This window comes from Oncorhynchus mykiss, chromosome 24, assembly GCF_057628025.1.
Source record: "Oncorhynchus mykiss isolate SJ-2025 chromosome 24, ASM5762802v1, whole genome shotgun sequence".
Classification (NCBI taxonomy): Eukaryota; Metazoa; Chordata; class Actinopteri; order Salmoniformes; family Salmonidae; genus Oncorhynchus; species Oncorhynchus mykiss.
In genome coordinates this window covers 41550001-41571240 of record NC_143045.1, presented here as the reverse complement: position 1 = coordinate 41571240, position 21240 = coordinate 41550001, and the positions used below count along the sequence as shown (strand labels likewise).

Sequence of the window (21240 nt, the reverse complement as noted above, 5' to 3'; positions counted from 1 at the left end):
CTTTTTTGGGTACGGTCAGATTACCACAGGTGTCTAATGATCTCTTGTCCTCTGCATGGCCTTAGAACATGGGAAAATATATGGGAAAATATATGGGAAAATATATGGGAAAATATATGGAAAAATATATGGGAAAATATATGGAAAAATATATGGAAAAATATATGGGAAAATATATGGGAAAATATATGGAAAAATATATGGAAAAATATATGGGAAAATATATGGGAAAATATATGGGAAAATATATGGGAAAATATATGGGAAAATATATGGAAAAATAGAATGCCAAAAGCTGTGAAAAACATTATCCTATATATAAACCATCTACTTAGTGAATACTATTGGTGTTTAATATGAGAGGTTTCACCATGAAATATATATTTTACATTTTATTACTGTGTACATGCTGTTTGTTGTCAATGTTTTGTTGTCAAACTGGTAGCAATTATTTTTAAAAAAACGTGAAGAGATGCAATGTTGACCTTTCACTAAGCCTCATTCCCATTGGTTACTGTAGTAACCTCAGACAAGATTATCCCGGGTATAGCCCAATATCCCCATTCAACCGCTGGCGAAATCCCCTCACAGTGATCTCAAACTGTGTTTCTAATACACAATGAAATAAAACATAGACGATCCCTTGCTCATCAGGAAACTCTTGGGTATGTTGTGCTAGACTGTCCAATTGCTTCACGGGAACCTGGTAACAAATGATGTGTGTAGTGTAGCTAACCACTGAATGGCTCTGAATCCACTGTCAGCATGCAGTCAAAGAAAGTTCTAACCACTTTTGGGGCTAACCAATGCTCTCAAATCGTATCCTGACGTCGACAGCAGATAGGAGTTGTATTCATAACATTGCTAACATAGCTAGCTAAAACAAGTAACAGTATATTAAGTGGCTGGCTAGCTAGCCAGCGTTAACAAGTTTTGGTGGTCAATGAGTTAGCTAACCAGCTGAACTAGCAAACAATGTAACAAAAATAGGCTATACTTTCAGGTTAAACAAAACACCCATCTGCATTTCAGGAATCACTGTAGCAATTACTCCTGTCGCACGGATAAATTATTTAGCCATTTAAACATACCCTCTTGGACAATAAGCTTCAGTGGAGTAAATGTACAGACCTGATCTACATAAAAGAGCCAACAGAGACTGTACTTTCTCAAAAAGCTGGGATCTTTTAATGTAGACTGTACTATACTGACTCTGTTTTACAAATCTTTCATTGAGAGTATTTTAACTTTTTGTATTGTTTGTTGGTTTGGCAATGCCACTATCAGCCAGAGAAATATGCTGAGAAGGATTATCACCACAGCAAGCAAGGTACTTGGAGTCAAACAGACAGGCCTGGATGAGATCTTTAAGGTCAGGGCCCTCCACAAGGTACTAGGAGTCAAACAGACAGGCCTGGATGAGATCTTTAAGGTCAGGGCCCTCCCCAAGGTACTAGGAGTCAAACAGACAGGCCTGGATGAGATCTTTAAGGTCAGGGCCCTCCACAAGGTACTATGAGTCAAACAGACAGGCCTGGATGAGATCTTTAAGGTCAGGGCCCTCTGCAAGGTACTGGGAGTCAAACAGACAGGCCTGGATGAGATCTTTAAGGTCAGGACTCTCCCCAAGGTACTTGGAGTCAAACAGACAGGCCTGGATGAGATCTTTAAGGTCAGGGCCCTCTGCAAGGTACTGGGAGTCAAACAGACAGGCCTGGATGAGATCTTTAAGGTCAAGGCCTTCTGCAACGCTCACAAAATAATTTTAGACCCAAGCCACCCCCTGTACCCAGACTTTGAACTACTCCCCTCTAGGCGCAGGTATAGGAGACCCCTCAGCAGGAAAAACAGAACTAGACAATAATTTGTGCCAGGTGTGATATCCCTCCTAAATAGTTTGGGCTAATGTTGCTGTCGACTCATTAAGGCCAGCAGGCTAATGTTCCTATCCACCCAGTAAGGCCAGCAGGCTAATGTTCCTATCCACTCAGTAAGGCCAGCAGGCTAATGTTCCTATCCACTCAGTAAGGACAGCAGGCTAATGTTCCTATCCACTCAGTAAGGCCAGCAGGCTAATGTTCCTATCCACTCAGTAAGGCCAGCAGGCTAATGTTCCTATCCACTCAGTAAGGCCAGCAGGCTAATGTTCCTATCCACCCAGTAAGGCCAGCAGGCTAATGTTCCTATCCACTCAGTAAGACCAGCAGGCTAATGTTCCTATCCACTCAGTAAGGCCAGCAGGCTAATGTTCCTATCCACTCATTAAGGCCAGCAGGCTAATGTTCCTATCCACTCAGTAAGACCAGCAGGCTAATGTTCCTATCCACTCAGTAAGGCCAGCAGGCTGTTCCTATCGACTCAAAGCCAGCAGGCTAATGTTCCTATCCACTCAGTAAGACCAGCAGGCTAATGTTCCTATCCACTCAGTAAGGCCAGCAGGCTAATGTTCCTATCCACTCATTAAGGCCAGCAGGCTAATGTTCCTATCCACTCAGTAAGACCAGCAGGCTAATGTTCCTATCCACTCAGGAAGGCCAGCAGGCTAATGTTCCTATCCACTCAGTAAGACCAGCAGGCTAATGTTCCTATCCACTCAGTAAGGCCAGCAGGCTAATGTTCCTATCCACTCATTAAGGCCAGCAGGCTAATGTTCCTATCGACTCAAAGCCAGCAGGCTAATGTTCCTATCCACTCAGTAAGACCAGCAGGCTAATGTTCCTATCCACTCAGTAAGACCAGCAGGCTAATGTTCCTATCCACTCAGTAAGGCCAGCAGGCTAATGTTCCTATCCACTCAGTAAGACCAGCAGGCTAATGTTCCTATCCACTCATTAAGGCCAGCAGGCTAATGTTCCTATCCACTCAGTAACGCCAGCAGGCTAATGTTCCTATCCACTCAGTAAGGCCAGCAGGCTAATGTTCCTATCCACTCAGTAAGGCCAGCAGGCTAATGTTCCTATCCACTCAGTAAGGCCAGCAGGCTAATGTTCCTATCCACTCAGTAAGGCCAGCAGGCTAATGTTCCTATCCACTCAGTAAGGCCAGCAGGCTAATGTTCCTATCCACTCAGTAAGGCCAGCAGGCTAATGTTCCTATCCACCCAGTAAGGCCAGCAGGCTAATGTTCCTATCCACTCAGTAAGGCCAGCAGGCTAATGTTCCTATCCACTCATTAAGGCCAGCAGGCTAATGTTCCTATCCACTCAGTAAGGCCAGCAGGCTAATGTTCCTATCCACTCAGTAAGACCAGCAGGCTAATGTTCCTATAGACTCAGTAAGACCAGCAGGCTAATGTTCCTATCCACTCAGTAAGGCCAGCAGGCTAATGTTCCTATCCACTCAGTAAGGCCAGCAGGCTAATGTTCCTATCCACTCAGTAAGACCAGCAGGCTAATGTTCCTATCCACTCATTAAGGCCAGCAGGCTAATGTTCCTATCCACTCAGTAAGACCAGCAGGCTAATGTTCCTATCCACTCATTAAGGCCAGCAGGCTAATGTTCCTATCCACTCAGTAAGGCCAGCAGGCTGTTCCTATCAACTCAAAGCCAGCAGGCTGTTCCTATCAACTCAAAGCCAGCAGGCTAACCTTCTAAATGTTTAATTGGTATGTAACTGTTATAAAAGTTGTATTGTCAATATTGTTTTGTATTTAAACACCACTTTAAATGTGTACATGACACTGAGAGAGCAGGGAGACCATCCCTAACCCAACATGATGTAGGGAGACCATCCCTAACCCAACATGATGTAGGGAGACCATCCCTAACCCAATGTGATGTAGGGAGACCATCCCTAACCCAATGTGATGAGAGAGCAGGGAGACCATCCCTAACCCAACATGATGTAGGGAGACCATCCCTAACCCAATGTGATGAGAGAGCAGGGAGACCATCCCTAACCCAACATGATGTAGGGAGACCATCCCTAACCCAACATGATGTAGGGAGACCATCCCTAACCCAATGTGATGAGAGAGCAGGGAGACCATCCCTAACCCAACATGATGAGAGAGCAGGGAGACCATCCCTAACCTAACATGATGAGAGAGCAGGGAGACCATCCCTACCCCAATGTGATGTAGGGAGACCATCCCTAACCCAATGTGATGTAGGGAGACCATCCCTAACTCAATGTGATGTAGAGAGACCATCCCTAACCCAACATGATGAGAGAGTAGGGAGACCATCCCTAACCGAATGTGATGAGAGAGTAGGGAGACCATCCCTAACCCAATGTGATGAGAGAGTAGGGAGACCATCCCTAACCCAATGTGATGTAGGGAGACCATCCCTAACCCAATGTGATGTAGGGAGACCATCCCTAACCCAACATGATGAGAGAGTAGGGAGACCATCCCTAACCCAACATGATGAGAGAGTAGGGAGACCATCCCTAACCCAACATGATGTAGAGAGTAGGGAGACCATCCCTAACCCAATGTGATGAGAGAGCAGGGAGACCATCCCTAACCCAATGTGATGAGAGAGCAGGGAGACCATCCCTAACCCAACATGATGTAGGGAGACCATCCCTAACCCAACATGATGAGAAAGTAGGGAGACCATCCCTAACCCAATGTGATGAGAGAGTAGGGAGACCATCCCTAACCCAATGTGATGAGAGAATAGGGAGACCATCCCTAACACAACATGATGTAGGGAGACCATCCCTAACCCAATGTGATGAGAGAGCAGGGAGACCATCCCTAACCCAATGTGATGAGAGAGTAGGGAGACCATCCCTAACCCAATGTGATGAGAGAGTAGGGAGACCATCCCTAACCCAATGTGATGAGAGAGCAGGTAGACCATCCCTAACCCAATGTGATGAGAGAGTAGGGAGACCATCCCTAACCCAATGTGATGAGAGAGTAGGTAGACCATCCCTAACCCAACATGATGAGAGAGTAGGGAGGTCATCCCTAACCCAATGTGATGAGAGAGTAGGGAGACCATCCCTAACCCAATGTGATGAGAGAGTAGGGAGACCATCCCTAACCCAACATGATGTAGGGAGACCATCCCTAACCCAACATGATGAGAAAGTAGGGAGACCATCCCTAACCCAATGTGATGAGAGAGTAGGGAGACCATCCCTAACCCAATGTGATGAGAGAATAGGGAGACCATCCCTAACAGAACATGATGTAGGGAGACCATCCCTAACCCAATGTGATGAGAGAGCAGGGAGACCATCCCTAACCCAATGTGATGAGAGAGTAGGGAGACCATCCCTAACCCAATGTGATGAGAGAGTAGGGAGACCATCCCTAACCCAATGTGATGTAGGGAGACCATCCCTAACCCAATGTGATGTAGGGAGACCATCCCTAACCCAACATGATGAGAGAGTAGGGAGACCATCCCTAACCCAACATGATGAGAGAGTAGGGAGACCATCCCTAACCCAACATGATGTAGAGAGTAGGGAGACCATCCCTAACCCAATGTGATGAGAGAGCAGGGAGACCATCCCTAACCCAATGTGATGAGAGAGCAGGGAGACCATCCCTAACCCAACATGATGTAGGGAGACCATCCCTAACCCAACATGATGAGAAAGTAGGGAGACCATCCCTAACCCAATGTTATGAGAGAGTAGGGAGACCATCCCTAACCCAATGTGATGAGAGAATAGGGAGACCATCCCTAACACAACATGATGTAGGGAGACCATCCCTAACCCAATGTGATGAGAGAGCAGGGAGACCATCCCTAACCCAATGTGATGAGAGAGTAGGGAGACCATCCCTAACCCAATGTGATGAGAGAGTAGGGAGACCATCCCTAACCCAATGTGATGAGAGAGCAGGTAGACCATCCCTAACCCAATGTGATGAGAGAGTAGGGAGACCATCCCTAACCCAATGTGATGAGAGAGTAGGGAGACCATCCCTAACCCAACATGATGAGAGAGTAGGGAGGTCATCCCTAACCCAATGTGATGAGAGAGTAGGGAGACCATCCCTAACCCAATGTGATGAGAGAGTAGGGAGACCATCCCTAACCCAACATGATGTAGGGAGACCATCCCTAACCCAACATGATGAGAAAGTAGGGAGACCATCCCTAACCCAATGTGATGAGAGAGTAGGGAGACCATCCCTAACCCAATGTGATGAGAGAGTAGGGAGACCATCCCTAACCCAATGTGATGAGAGAGTAGGGAGACCATCCCTAACCCAATGTGATGTAGGGAGACCATCCCTAACCCAACATGATGAGAGAGTAGGGAGACCATCCCTAACCCAACATGATGAGAGAGTAGGGAGACCATCCCTAACCCAACATGATGTAGAGAGTAGGGAGACCATCCCTAACCCAATGTGATGAGAGAGCAGGGAGACCATCCCTAACCCAATGTGATGAGAGAGCAGGGAGACCATCCCTAACCCAACATGATGTAGGGAGACCATCCCTAACCCAACATGATGTAGGGAGACCATCCCTAACCCAATGTGATGAGAGAGTAGGGAGACCATCCCTAATCCAACATGATGTAGGGAGACCATCCCTAACCCAACATGATGAGAGAGCAGGGAGACCATCCCTAACCCAACATGATGTAGGGAGACCATCCCTAACCCAATGTGATGAGAGAGTAGGGAGACCATCCCTAACCCAATGTGATGAGAGAGTAGGGAGACCATCCCTAACCCAACATGATGTAGGGAGACCATCCCTAACCCAACATGATGAGAAAGTAGGGAGACCATCCCTAACCCAATGTGATGAGAGAGTAGGGAGACCATCCCTAACCCAATGTGATGAGAGAATAGGGAGACCATCCCTAACACAACATGATGTAGGGAGACCATCCCTAACCCAATGTGATGAGAGAGCAGGGAGACCATCCCTAACCCAATGTGATGAGAGAGTAGGGAGACCATCCCTAACCCAATGTGATGAGAGAGTAGGGAGACCATCCCTAACCCAATGTGATGAGAGAGCAGGTAGACCATCCCTAACCCAATGTGATGAGAGAGTAGGGAGACCATCCCTAACCCAATGTGATGAGAGAGTAGGGAGACCATCCCTAACCCAACATGATGTAGGGAGACCATCCCTAACCCAATGTGATGAGAGAGTAGGGAGACCATCCCTAACCCAACATGATGTAGGGAGACCATCCCTAACCCAACATGATGTAGAGAGACCATCCCTAACCCAATGTGATGAGAGAGCAGGGAGACCATCCCTAACCCAATGTGATGTAGGGAGACCATCCCTAACCCAATGTGATGAGAGAGTAGGGAGACCATCCCTAACCCAACATGATGTAGGGAGACCATCCCTAACCCAACATGATGTAGGGAGACCATCCCTAACCCAACATGATGAGAGAGTAGGGAGACCATCCCTAACCTAACATGATGAGAGAGTAGGCAGACCATCCCTAACCCAACATGATGTAGAGAGGCCATCCCTAACCCAACATGATGTAGGGAGACCATCCCTAACCCAACATGATGTAGGAAGACCATCCCTAACCCAACATGATGTAGTGAGACCATCCCTAACCCAACATGATGTAGAGAGGCCATCCCTAACCCAACATGATGAGAGAGTAGGGAGACCATCCCTAACCCAACATGATGTAGAGAGTAGGGAGACCATCCCTAACCCAATGTGATGAGAGAGCAGGGAGACCATCCCTAACCCAATGTGATGAGAGAGCAGGGAGACCATCCCTAACCCAACATGATGTAGGGAGACCATCCCTAACCCAACATGATGTAGGGAGACCATCCCTAACCCAATGTGATGAGAGAGTAGGGAGACCATCCCTAACCCAACATGATGTAGGGAGACCATCCCTAACCCAACATGATGAGAGAGCAGGGAGACCATCCCTAACCCAACATGATGTAGGGAGACCATCCCTAACCCAATGTGATGAGAGAGTAGGGAGACCATCCCTAACCCAATGTGATGAGAGAGTAGGGAGACCATCCCTAACCCAACATGATGTAGGGAGACCATCCCTAACCCAACATGATGAGAAAGTAGGGAGACCATCCCTAACCCAATGTGATGAGAGAGTAGGGAGACCATCCCTAACCCAATGTGATGAGAGAATAGGGAGACCATCCCTAACACAACATGATGTAGGGAGACCATCCCTAACCCAATGTGATGAGAGAGCAGGGTAGACCATCCCTAACCCAATGTGATGAGAGAGTAGGGAGACCATCCCTAACCCAATGTGATGAGAGAGTAGGGAGACCATCCCTAACCCAATGTGATGAGAGAGCAGGTAGACCATCCCTAACCCAATGTGATGAGAGAGTAGGGAGACCATCCCTAACCCAATGTGATGAGAGAGTAGGGAGACCATCCCTAACCCAACATGATGTAGGGAGACCATCCCTAACCCAATGTGATGAGAGAGTAGGGAGACCATCCCTAACCCAACATGATGTAGGGAGACCATCCCTAACCCAACATGATGTAGAGAGACCATCCCTAACCCAATGTGATGAGAGAGCAGGGAGACCATCCCTAACCCAATGTGATGTAGGGAGACCATCCCTAACCCAATGTGATGAGAGAGTAGGGAGACCATCCCTAACCCAACATGATGTAGGGAGACCATCCCTAACCCAACATGATGTAGGGAGACCATCCCTAACCCAACATGATGAGAGAGTAGGGAGACCATCCCTAACCTAACATGATGAGAGAGTAGGCAGACCATCCCTAACCCAACATGATGTAGAGAGGCCATCCCTAACCCAACATGATGTAGGGAGACCATCCCTAACCCAACATGATGTAGGAAGACCATCCCTAACCCAACATGATGTAGTGAGACCATCCCTAACCCAACATGATGTAGAGAGGCCATCCCTAACCCAACATGATGTAGGGAGACCATCCCTAACCCAACATGATGAGAGAGTAGGGAGACCATCCCTAACCCAACATGATGTAGGGAGACCATCCCTGACCCAACATGATGTAGGGAGACCATCCCTGACCCAATGTGATGAGAGAGTAGGGAGACCATCCCTAACCCAACATGATGTAGGGAGACCATCCCTGACCCAACATGATTTAGGGAGACCATCCCTAACCCAACATGATGTAGGGAGACCATCCCTAACCCAATGTGATGAGAGAGTAGGGAGACCATCCCTAACCCAACATGGTGTAGGGAGACCATCCCTGACCCAACATGATTTAGGGAGACCATCCCTAACCCAACATGATGTAGGGAGACCATCCCTAACCCAACATGATGTAGGGAGGCCATCCCTAACCCAACATGATGTTGACATGGTCATTGTCGTTGTTTAATTGGCGCTGTAATGAACATCACAGGTCTGCTACTGCTGCGTCAACACTTGTTATTTACACACTAAATTACCCAGGAGGCATCATGCCGGTCGTACTGGACACAGAGGATGGTAACATCACCAAGAGGCCAATTAGTCAATGAGACAGTGTGACTGGGAGTCCAATTAGCCAATGAAATGTGCCGACTGGGAGTCAGTGAAGAATTACTCTCTAACTATGACCATTAATTATCAACAATTATTGATGTCCTGTCCTGTGTCTTAGATTATCAACAACAGCCTTCCTGTCCTGTCCTGTGTCTTTGATTTTCAACAACAGCCTTTACTGTCCTGTCCTTTTCTGTGAGTTTGATCATAAACCACAGTCTTCCTGTCCTGTCCTGTGTCTTTGTCCACAGATCTTCACATATAAAGGAAGCTTATTCTGATGTAGTTTAAGAATAACTTTATTTTTTTTCTTAAAGGAACTTTAGTCTAGCTGGCGGATTGAATAGAAAAATGTGCTCTGATTTTGTTGTCAGATGTCATTCAGGTATATGTGAAACCGTTTCACGTTGTAATTAGATGTTTAAATTATGCGTGCACAATCTTCGTGTATATCTTTCCCTAACCCAAAGTCACTTCGATTTGTTTACGAGTCCAAATATTTTTTGACGCTAAATTTACACAAACAAAACCCCAAAACAGATGAGTATGCTTTGTAATGTTTCTAAAAAAAAATTAAAAAAATACACTTAAATGTATCACTCATAAGAAGTAATGTGCTATATTGTGTAATTTCATTTTTTTTTCAAATTTATTGTAAACTGAGACTTTTAACGAAAATATCAAAAGATAAGACAAATGTTCACCTGCCCCTTTAAAAGACAGGCGGTAACACGAGAGAGTCTGAGGAGCAGTGTTGTCTTCTCTTCCATTTGCAGTTTAAACTCAAACATTGAAAAACAACCTATCACTCTTAAGTACCAACTCAGTGTTCTTATAGTCAGAGTGTCCTCTCTGATATTAAAAAGTTGGGAGTTCGATCCCCGGGGGCCAAGTCAAACCCAAGACTGTAAAAATGGTACAATCTGTTTCTGCTTGGCACTTAGCATTAAGGAGATAGATTTGGTGGGTAAGGCCCTGCGGCTCTAGCATCCTGTCCGGGTGGTGTAACTGAACATCAAGCACCACCCGTTACAGAAACAGGAAATAGGCTCCTGTTCCTGCGAGCCGCTTCGCACAAGAAAAAAAGACTCGTGCAAGGCTACTTGCATCACTCTGAACATCAGACTCAACTGATCCCACATAAAGATGAATAACAAGGTTTGAAACAGACATACATTTAAATTTAAAAAAATATATATTTCCAAGTACAACATGGTTTATTGTATTCAGTACAACACAAGTCAATTATCACAAGTCTATTTTATTACATGTAAAATACTTAAGCAAGTGAACTCTAATCTCTTTAGTTCTATAACCGTATATGACAGGATTAAAACAGCCAGGAACTAGAAGATACATCAGACTAATAAACACGCGGAAATCAGGAGGGACAGCGTTCACCCTATAGCCAATGAACGCTGTCATTGCACTTAAATAAGCAACACAAATAACCATGATATGAGTACTGCAGGTATCAATGGCCTTCTGCCGCGAATCTCCTGATGGTGATTTCAATATAGCCATAAAGATGAGCACATAGGAATACACTATGAATATACAGTCGGTAGTCGGTATGCAGAAGGCCACTATACCGGCTATGTAGTTTCTGGAAACGTTACCACAAGCCAGACTTACCACTGATGTGTGCTCACAAAAACAATGGTACATCGTATTGGACTTGCAAAATTTAAGCGGTATTATCAAACCAACCATCACAATAATCACAACAGTGTTTCGAATCACAAACACCGCGTTGAAAATAAGAGAATGAGTCACGTTGATATAGTCGTTGTATCTCAGAGGAAGACAGATAGCGACGTAACGATCTATAGCCATCCCCAGTAAGATAGTGGATTGAAAACAGGCACAGTAATGAATGCAAAACATCTGAACAAGACATTCCTCTCTGGAAATCAAGTTAATGTTAGATAGGAAACTAACCAGCGTCCTGGGTACAAACATCACAGGCACAGCAATGCCCAGAGCCGATATGGCTCCTATAAGGATATACATAGGAGCGTGTAACGTGTGTTGTTTGGTAATCACTAGAATAAGAGCAGAGTTAGCAACTAGAGAGTAAACAAAAACCAAACAGAGAGGGGCGAAGAGAAGAGGACGATAGTGTAGAAGACTGCCGAATCCATTCAGGTAGAGGGTTTGGTGAGAGACGTTGCTTGGGGAGCTTTCCATGCCAACCTCAGAACCACAAGTCACTACGATGGATGAATCACAAAGAAAACACACTTTCACTAGAATGACAGTTTGTTGCAAGAAGAAGTTATATTGTACCTTCATTACATCGGCTTTTATAAATCGACAACACACAGTGACGCGGTGCCGATCCGAAACAACAGAACACACAGTGACGCAATGCAGATCCAAAACAGCAGAACACACAGTGACGCAATGCAGATCCAAAATAACAGAACACACAGTGACGCAATGCAGATCCAAAACAGCAGAACACACAGTGACGCAATGCAGATCCAAAATAACAGAACACACAGTGACGCAATGCAGATCCAAAATAACAGAACACACAGTGACGCAATGCAGATCCAAAACAACAGAACACAGTGACGCAATGCAGATCCAAAACAACAGAACACACAGTGACGCAATGCAGATCCAAAACAACAGAACACACAGTGACGCAATGCAGATCCAAAACAACAGAACACAGTGACGCAATGCAGATCCAAAATAACAGAACACACAGTGACGCAATGCAGATCCAAAACAACAGAACACACAGTGACGCAATGCAGATCCAAAACAACAGAACACACAGTGACGCAATGCAGATCCAAAACAACAGAACACAGTGACGCAATGCAGATCCAAAATAACAGAACACACAGTGACGCAATGCAGATCCAAAATAACAGAACACACAGTGACGCAATGCAGATCCAAAACAACAGAACACACAGTGACGCAATGCAGATCCAAAACAACAGAACACAGTGACGCAATGCAGATCCAAAATAACAGAACACACAGTGACGCAATGCAGATCCAAAATAACAGAACACACAGTGACGCAATGCAGATCCAAAACAGCAGAACACACAGTGACGCAATGCAGATCCAAAATAACAGAACACACAGTGACGCAATGCAGATCCAAAATAACAGAACACAGTGACGCAATGCAGATCCAAAATAACAGAACACACAGTGACGCAATGCAGATCCAAAATAACAGAACACACAGTGACGCAATGCAGATCCAAAACAACAGAACACACAGTGACGCAATGCAGATCCAAAACAACAGAACACAGTGACGCAATGCAGATCCAAAATAACAGAACACACAGTGACGCAATGCAGATCCAAAACAACAGAACACACAGTGACGCAATGCAGATCCAAAACAACAGAACACAGTGACGCAATGCAGATCCAAAATAACAGAACACACAGTGACGCAATGCAGATCCAAAATAACAGAACACACAGTGACGCAATGCAGATCCAAAATAACAGAACACAGTGACGCAATGCAGATCCAAAACAACAGAACACACAGTGACGCAATGCAGATCCAAAACAACAGAACACACAGTGACGCAATGCAGATCCAAAATAACAGAACACAGTGACGCAATGCAGATCCAAAATAACAGAACACAGTGAAAAAAAGGGAAATATCAGGTCATAAAAGACTTACCCACAAGAACAGATACATGTTAACATATGAAGCAAAGCACCGTCATCAACATGACCAGGGGTAGGGGGTGAGGATAAGGGAAGGGAAAGGGGTAAGGCTAAGGAGACCTACCTGTGCTGTAGAACACTGGAGAGGCTCTGAATACCAGACGGGGTTAGGGGGTAGGAGGCTCTGAATACCAGATGGGGTTAGGGGGTAGGAGGCTCTGAATACCAGATGGGGTTAGGGGGTAGGAGGCTCTGAATACCAGATGGGGTTAGGGGGTAGGAGGCTCTGAATACCAGATGGGGTTAGGGGGTAGGAGGCTCTGAATACCAGATGGGGTTAGGGGGTAGGAGGCTCTGAATACCAGATGGGGTTAGGGGGTAGGAGGCTCTGAATACGTGACAGGAGAATATGATAAGTATTACAGGTTCAAGTTTATCTTATGTGAAAACACATTTCTCCCTCATTATTCCTTCAGCAACTCTTCACCTCCCACTTTGACTCCTGCTTAAATCTCCTTCTAACCCTAACCCTTAAATACCCTTCCCTCCTGTCCCTAATCCTAACCCTCCCGTCCCCTGGTAGAGCGTTGGGCCATTGCTGTAATACAGATGTCCACACAGGAGTCCAATCATACTGGCCAAAACATTGTGTACCAACAGCATGTTGTGATGACGTGATATTTGGGCCAAAATAGGTGAGTACACACAGTTCTCATTAGAATCCCAAGGTGAAGCCAGGGGCTGGACAGCATGTCCTGACGGACAGATGCGAACGTATTGCGTTCACTAACAAGACTGAGGATGTACAGAGCGGTTTTGAATAATGTCATGTGTACTAACACTAGAATGAATGCTATCCTCTACATTTTACTGTGCATGATATACAAAATGAGATTTACCCAGAAAACCAACAAAGACAACATATTACACCAACAAACAAAAAAACATGTTGGTGTCAATTAGTTCTAGAATGAGTTGTGTTGGATGTGAGGTAGTTACGACCAATTAGTTCTAGAATGAGTTGTGTTGGTTGTGAGGTAGTTACGACCAATTAGTTCTAGAATGAGTTGTGTTGGTTGTGAGGTAGTTACGACCAATTAGTTCTAGAATGAGTTGTGTTGGTTGTGAGGTAGTTACGACCAATTAGTTCTAGAATGAGTTGTGTTGGTTGTGAGGTAGTTACGACCAATTAGTTCTAGAATGAGTTGTGTTGGTTGTGAGGTAGTTACGACCAATTAGTTCTAGAATGAGTTGTGTTGGTTGTGAGGTAGTTACGACCAATTAGTTCTAGAATGAGTTGAGTTGTGTTGGTTGTGAGGTAGTTACGACCAATTAGTTCTAGAATGAGTTGTGTTGGTTGTGAGGTAGTTACGACCAATTAGTTCTAGAATGAGTTGTGTTGGTTGTGAGGTAGTTACGACCAATTAGTTCTAGAATGAGTTGTGTTGGTTGTGAGGTAGTTATGACCAATTAGTTCTAGAATGAGTTGTGTTGGTTGTGAGGTAGTTACGACCAATTAGTTCTAGAATGAGTTGTGTTGGTTGTGAGGTAGTTACGACCAATTAGTTCTAGAATGAGTTGTGTTGGTTGTGAGGTAGTTACGACCAATTAGTTCTAGAATGAGTTGAGTTGTGTTGGTTGTGAGGTAGTTACGACCAATTAGTTCTAGAATGAGTTGAGTTGTGTTGGTTGTGAGGTAGTTATGACCAATTAGTTCTAGCATGAGTTGAGTTGTGTTGGTTGTGAGGTAGTTAAGACCAATTAGTTCTAGAATTAAACCAATCAAAATATATTTTATATTTGAGATCTTCAAAGTAGCCAGCCTTTGCCTTGATGACAGTTTTTCACACTTTTGGCATTCTCTCAACCAGCTTCATGAGGTAGTCACCTGGAATGCATTTCAATTAACAGGTGTGCCTTGTTAAAAGTTCATTTCTGGAATTGATTTCCTTCTTAATGCATTTGAGCCAATCAGTTGTGTTGTGACAAGGTAGGGTTGGTATACAGAAGATAGCCCTTTTTGGTTAAAAAAAAACAAGTCTATATTATGGCAAGAACAGCTCAAATAAGCAAAGAGAAACGACAGTCATTACTTTAAGACATGAAGGTCAGTCAATCTGGAAAAGTTCAAGAACTTTGAACGTTTCTTCAAGTTCAGCCACAAAAACCATCAAGAGCTATGATGAAACTGGCTCTCATGCAGACCGCCACAGGAAAGGAAAACCCAGAGTTGCCTCTGCTGCAGAGGATACGTTCATTAGTTAACAGCCTCAGAAATTGCAGCCCAAATAAGTTGTTAATGTCACACCTGCTCCCGCTCCCTCTCTCTGGCGCTCGAGGGCGCCAAGCGGCTCATCATTACGCACACCTGTCACCATCATTACGTGCATCAGCGCTCATTGGATTCACTTAGACTCCATCACGTTTTGATTGCCTTCCCTATATCTGCCTGTTCCTCTGTTTCATCCCCATGTCAGCATTATTGTTGTTTTGTTTTCCCTGTCCAGACACGGTCCTGGTTCTGTTTCATCCCCATGTCAGCATTATTGTTGTTTTGTTTCCCCTGTCCAGACACGGACCTGGTTCTGTTTCATCCCCATGTCAGCATTATTGTTGTTTTGTTTTCCCTGTCCAGACACGGTCCTGGTTCTGTTTCATGTCCGTGTTTATTAAATGTTCCCTGTACTTGCTTCTCGTCACCAAGCGTCTGTCCACATAAAATGCTGACACCAAAGTTGGAAGCATCAGAGAGTTTGATTTGTTTTTTGTTTTTTTTGGTGACGTCGGGACCGGGTGCTGCCGCCGATGGAACTGGGGGTGCCTTAGTTGGCTCATTTGGGCTTCCACAGATCAGCTGGCTCGAGAGGTTTCCGTGCCTGGGTTTGCTCGGCCGGCTACCACCAAATCAAATCAAATCAAATGTATTTATATAGCTCTTCGTACATCAGCTGATATCTCAAATTGCTGTACAGAAACCCAGCCTAAAACCCCAAACAGCAAACAATGCGGGTGTAGAAGCACGGTGGCTAGGAAAAACTCCCTAGAAAGGCCAAAACCTAGGAAGAAATCTAGAGAGGAACCAGGGTATGTGGGGTGGCCAATCCTCTTCTGGCTGTGCCGGGTGGAGATTGTAACAGAACATGGCCAAGATGTTCAAATGTTCATAAATGACCAGCATGGTCAAATAATAATAATCACAGGCAGAACAGTTGAAACTGGAGCAGCAGCACGGCCAGGTGGACTGGGGACAGCAAGGAGTCATCATGTCAGGTAGTCCTGAGGCATGGTCCTAGGGTTCAGGTCCTCCGAGAGAGAGAAAGAAAGAGAGAAAGAGAGAATTAGAGAGAGCATACTTAAATTCACACAGGACACCGGATAGGACATGAGAAGTACTCCAGATATAACAAACTGACCCTAGCCCCCCGACACAAAAACTACTGCAGCATAAATACTGGAGGCTGAGACAGGAGGGGTCAGGAGACCCTGTGGCTCCATCCCACCCCACGTCATGCCTCAGCCGGCTCGTCAGGCTTCCACACCTCAGCCGGCTCGTCAGGCTCCCACGCCTCAGCGGGATCGTCAGGCTTTTACACCTCAACAGGATCGTCATGTTTCACATCTGTTACATACCTGTCACCATCATTAGTGACGTCGGGACCGGGTGCTGCCTCCGATGGAACTGGGGGTGCCTCAGTTGGCTCATCGGGCTTCCACAGATTAGCTGGCTCGAGAGGTTTCCGTGCCTGGGTTTGCTCGGCAGGCTCCCACCCTACATCATGCCTCAGCAGGTTTGTCAGGCTCCCATGCATCAGCCAGATTGTCAAGCTCCCACCCCACGTCATGCCTCAGCCGGCTCATCAGGCTCCCACTTCCCCTAGAGAGGGGGGGTACTGTCATGCCTGCTCCCGCTCCCCCTCCCGCGCCCCCTCTCTCACACCTGTCACCGTCATTACGTGCATCAGCGCTCATTGGACTCACCTGGACTCCTTTACATTTTGATTGCCTCTCCTATATCTGTCTGTTCCTCTGTTTCATCCCTGTGTCAGAATTATTGTTGTTTTGTTTTCCCTGTCCAGACACTGTCCGTGTTCTGTTTCATGTCCGTGTTTACTAAATGTTCCCTGTACTTGCTTCTCATCTCCAAGTGTCTGTCCTCACAGTTCAAGTAACAGACACATCTCAACATCAACTGTTCAGAGGAGACTGCGTGAATCAGGTCTTCATGTTCAAATTGCAGCAAAGAAACCACTACTAAAGGAAACCAATACGAATAAGAGACTTGCATGGGACAAGAAACACAAGCAATGGACATTAGACCGGTGGAAATGTGTCCTTAGTCCAAATTTGAGATTTTTGGTTCTAACCGCCTGGGGTGAAAGAGGAGCGATTATGATAGAGGAAACCAAGTCTAGATTTAACTTTAGCCTGCAACTTTGATATGTGCTGAGACAAGGACAGTGTGCCGTCTAGTCATACTCCCAAGTACTTGTATGAGGTGACTACCTCAAGGTCTAAACCCTCAGAGGTAGTAATCACACCGGTGGGGAGAGGGGCATTCTTCTTGCCAAACCACATGACCTTTGATTTGTAGGTGTTCAGAACAAGGTTAATGGCAGAGAAAGCTGGTTGGACACTAAGAAAGCTTTGATGTAGAGTGTTTAACACAAAATCCGGGGAAGAGCCAGCTTAGTATAAGACTGTATCATCTGCAAAAAATGGAGAAGGGAGCTTCCTACTGCCTGAGCTATGTTGTTGATGTAAATTGAGAAGAGTGTGGGGCCTAGGATCGAGCCTTGGGGTACTCCCTTGGTGACAGGCAGTGTCTGAGACAGCAGATATTCTGACTTCATACACTGCACTCTTTGAGAGAGGTAGTTAGCAAACTAGGCCAAAGACCCCTCAGAGACACCAATACTCCTTAGCCGGCCCACAAGAATTGTCACACCCTGATCAAATCAAATCAAACACCCTGATCAGTTTCACCTGTCCTCGTTATTGTCTCCACCCGCTCCAGGTGCCGCTTATTTTGTATTTATCCCTGTGTTTCCTGTCTCTCTGTGCCAGTTCATCTTGTATGTTCCAAGTCAACCAGCATTTTTTCCCGTACTCCTTCCTTTGCTATTTTCTTGTTCTAGTCCTCCCGGTTTTGACCCTGCCTGACCATTGTGCCTGCCTTGACCACGAGCCTTTCTGCCACTCTGTACCTCCTGGACTCTGATCTGGTTTTGATCTTTTGCCTGTCCACTACTATTCTCTTGCCTATTTGATTTTTTAACATTGTAAGACTCCAACCATCTGCCTCCTGTGTCTGCATCTGGGTCTCGCCTTGTGTTATGATAGAACGGAATGGTCTACCGTATCAAAACCTTTGGCCAAGTCAATAAAAATAGCAGCATAACATTGCTCAGAATCAAGGGCAATGGTGACATCATTGAGGACCTTTAAGGTTGCAGTAACACATCCATAACCTGAGCGGAAACCAGATGCATACCAGAGAGAATACTATAGACATCAAGAAAGCCAATCAGTTGATTATGGACAAGTTTTTCCAATACTTTTGATAAACAGGGCAACATAGAAATTGGCCTATAACCGTTAGGATCAGCTTGATCTACAATGCTATTATATTTGGTGATGTTATGTAGACTACTAATTAATCATTATGTGATCTTCTAAGACATTGATTCAGCTTTTATCTAACTTTACTAAAGAAGAACCTCTGTGAGAAGTGGCAGATTGATGCTCAGTTAGCACTACATCTCTTCATTCCACTGCACTGAATGAGCTAATTTAAGAGCACCAGCTGCACCTAGCCCATTCTTTTTTTCTTGCGTAAAATTTGGTGATGCAGAAACGAGGGACCACAAGTGTGGCTGTTTTATGAATATCTGGAATATGTGGCCAAGGAAACATTTCTGGATGGTCTCAGGGAATGGAAAAACAGTTAGGATGGGAGACTTTTAAAAGGGGATTGAGTGAGATAGCTGCAAATATGTTGAATGAGCAACTAATAAGCATTTAGACTCGAGAGCCTCACAAGTGTGACAAAATTACCTTACATTTTTCAGGCTAATACAGTCGTGGCCAAAAGTTTTGAGAATGACACAAAAACTGCTGCCTCAGTTTGTATGATGGCAATTTGCATATACTTCAGAATGTTATGAAGAGTGATCAGATGAATTGCAATTAATTGCAAAGTCCCCCTTTGCCATGCAAATTAACTGATTCCCCAAAAAACATTTCCACTTCATTTCAGCCCTGCCACAAAAGGACCAGCTGACATCATGTCAGTGATTCTCCCGTTAACACAGGTGTGAGTGTTGACGAGGACAAGGCTGGAGATCACTCTGTCATACTGATTGAGTTCGAAAAACAGACTGGAAGCTTCAAAAGGAGGGTGGTGCTTGGAATCATTGTCCTTACTCTGTCAACCATGGTTGCCTGCAAGGAAACACGTGCCGTCATCATTGCTTTGCACAAAAAGGGCTTCACAGGCACGAATATTGCTGCCAGTAAGATTGGACCTAAATCAACCATTTATCGGATCATCAAGAATTTCAAGGAGAGCGGTTCAATTGTTGTGAAGAAGGCTTCAGGGCGCCCAAGAAAGTCCAGCAAGCGCCAGGACCGTCTTGGTCTTGGTGAGCCTGATGGAGCATCTTGCCATAAGGCAAAACTGATAACTAAGTGGCTCAAGGAACAAAACATCAATATTTTGGGTCCATGGCCAGGAAACTCCCCAGACCAGATCCCATTGAGAACTTGTGGTCAATCCTCAAGAGGCGGGTGGACAAACAAAAACCAACAAATTCTGACAAACTCCAAGCATTGATTATGCAAGAATGGGCTGCCATCAGCATGCCAGGGCGGATTGCAGAGGTCTTGAAAAAGAAGGGTCAACACTGCAAATATTGACTCTTTGCATCAACTTCATGTAATTGTCAATAAAAGCCTTTGACACTTATGAAATGCTTGTAATTATACTTCAGTATTCCATAGTAACATCTGACAACAATATCTAAAGACACTGAAGCAGCAAACTTTGTGAAAATTAATATTTGTGTCATTCTCAAAACTTTTGGCCATGACTGTACAGCTATATACTTACTTTTGTAACTCTTCATGAGCAGCAAGATTTCTATAAGTAGGGAGGCCTAACTCCAAGTTTAGCTGGAATTTATCCCGGAAGGATTTCAGAAATGTGATTGTTTGAGACATTGTCCTATGTCTTGTCTTGCGCTGCGCATAATATCCGATCTCAACAAGGATTGGATAATTCTTTAAAGGAAACGTTCACCCATTTTGAATTCGATATTGTTTTTGTTTTTCTGAGGGATGTTCTATTGATTCCCTGGGTCATTTCATGTGTATCTGAGTTATTGGCGTTTTCAAACAGGCAGAAATCTGTCCGGTATGACGTAGCACTGTGGTAAAGTCTCTCTCACTACACTGGAAGTTAATTGGAACACGACTTCTAGATCGTTAAAACGTCTATCACACACGTCAGATTTCAATACTGGCGGATGTCATAACTCTCAAGGATGTCTTCTCTCGTAGGAGCCATTGATCAAATGTTTTTGCAATATTTCTACCTGGAGAAATGTGTAATTTAACAGAGGGTCTAGCAACACGTCCTATTTGTCTGCCTCTTTAGTCCAGGGTGCATTGCATGGTGCCCGTTGTCAGAGATATTATAGAAAGGAGATAGGAATTCAATGATTGAAGGAACGTACAAAGCCCCACCCCCAGCAGACTGTCGACCAATCGCGTTCACGTTGTCATGCTGCGTCACGCAGTTGTTAAGCTAATCGTCATGCAGTCGCTTCTCAAAGTCAGTGTATACGTCGAGAAAGGTGCCCTCGAAAGTACGTAATGTCTCGATTCCAAAGCTATACGATACTACAGATAGCAAGTTAATTATCTCACATCTCGGGAAAAGATTTGTAACGTCGTACTTCCTTGTTAATGAAATTCGTGCTAATGGTTTTTGAGCTAGTGCCAAACAGACTCAATTGCGTTGAGATCTGGTGACTGAGACGGCCATGGCGTGTAGCTTACATTGTTTTCATGCTCATCAAACCACTCATTGGCCGATGGATAGAGGCATTGTCATCCATTGCCAAAATAATGGC

The 21240-nt window shown here is 45.0% G+C and overlaps 1 protein-coding gene across 1 annotated transcript; it reads right to left on the bottom strand.

The window, feature by feature from the left end:
- Positions 1-10693: 10693 nt before the first annotated feature.
- On the bottom strand, positions 10694-11793 carry LOC110503430 (olfactory receptor 52D1-like). Its single transcript, XM_036961563.2, has one exon. It carries the CDS (start codon positions 11738-11740, stop codon positions 10694-10696), a length of 1047 nt encoding a protein of 348 aa, XP_036817458.2. The 5' UTR covers positions 11741-11793.
- Positions 11794-21240: the final 9447 nt, after the last annotated feature.

Excerpts from the sequence above, each read along its gene's own strand:
- LOC110503430 (XM_036961563.2), bottom strand. The coding sequence starts at position 11,740 with ATGAAGGTACAATATAACTTCTTCTTGCAACAAACTGTCATTCTAGTG.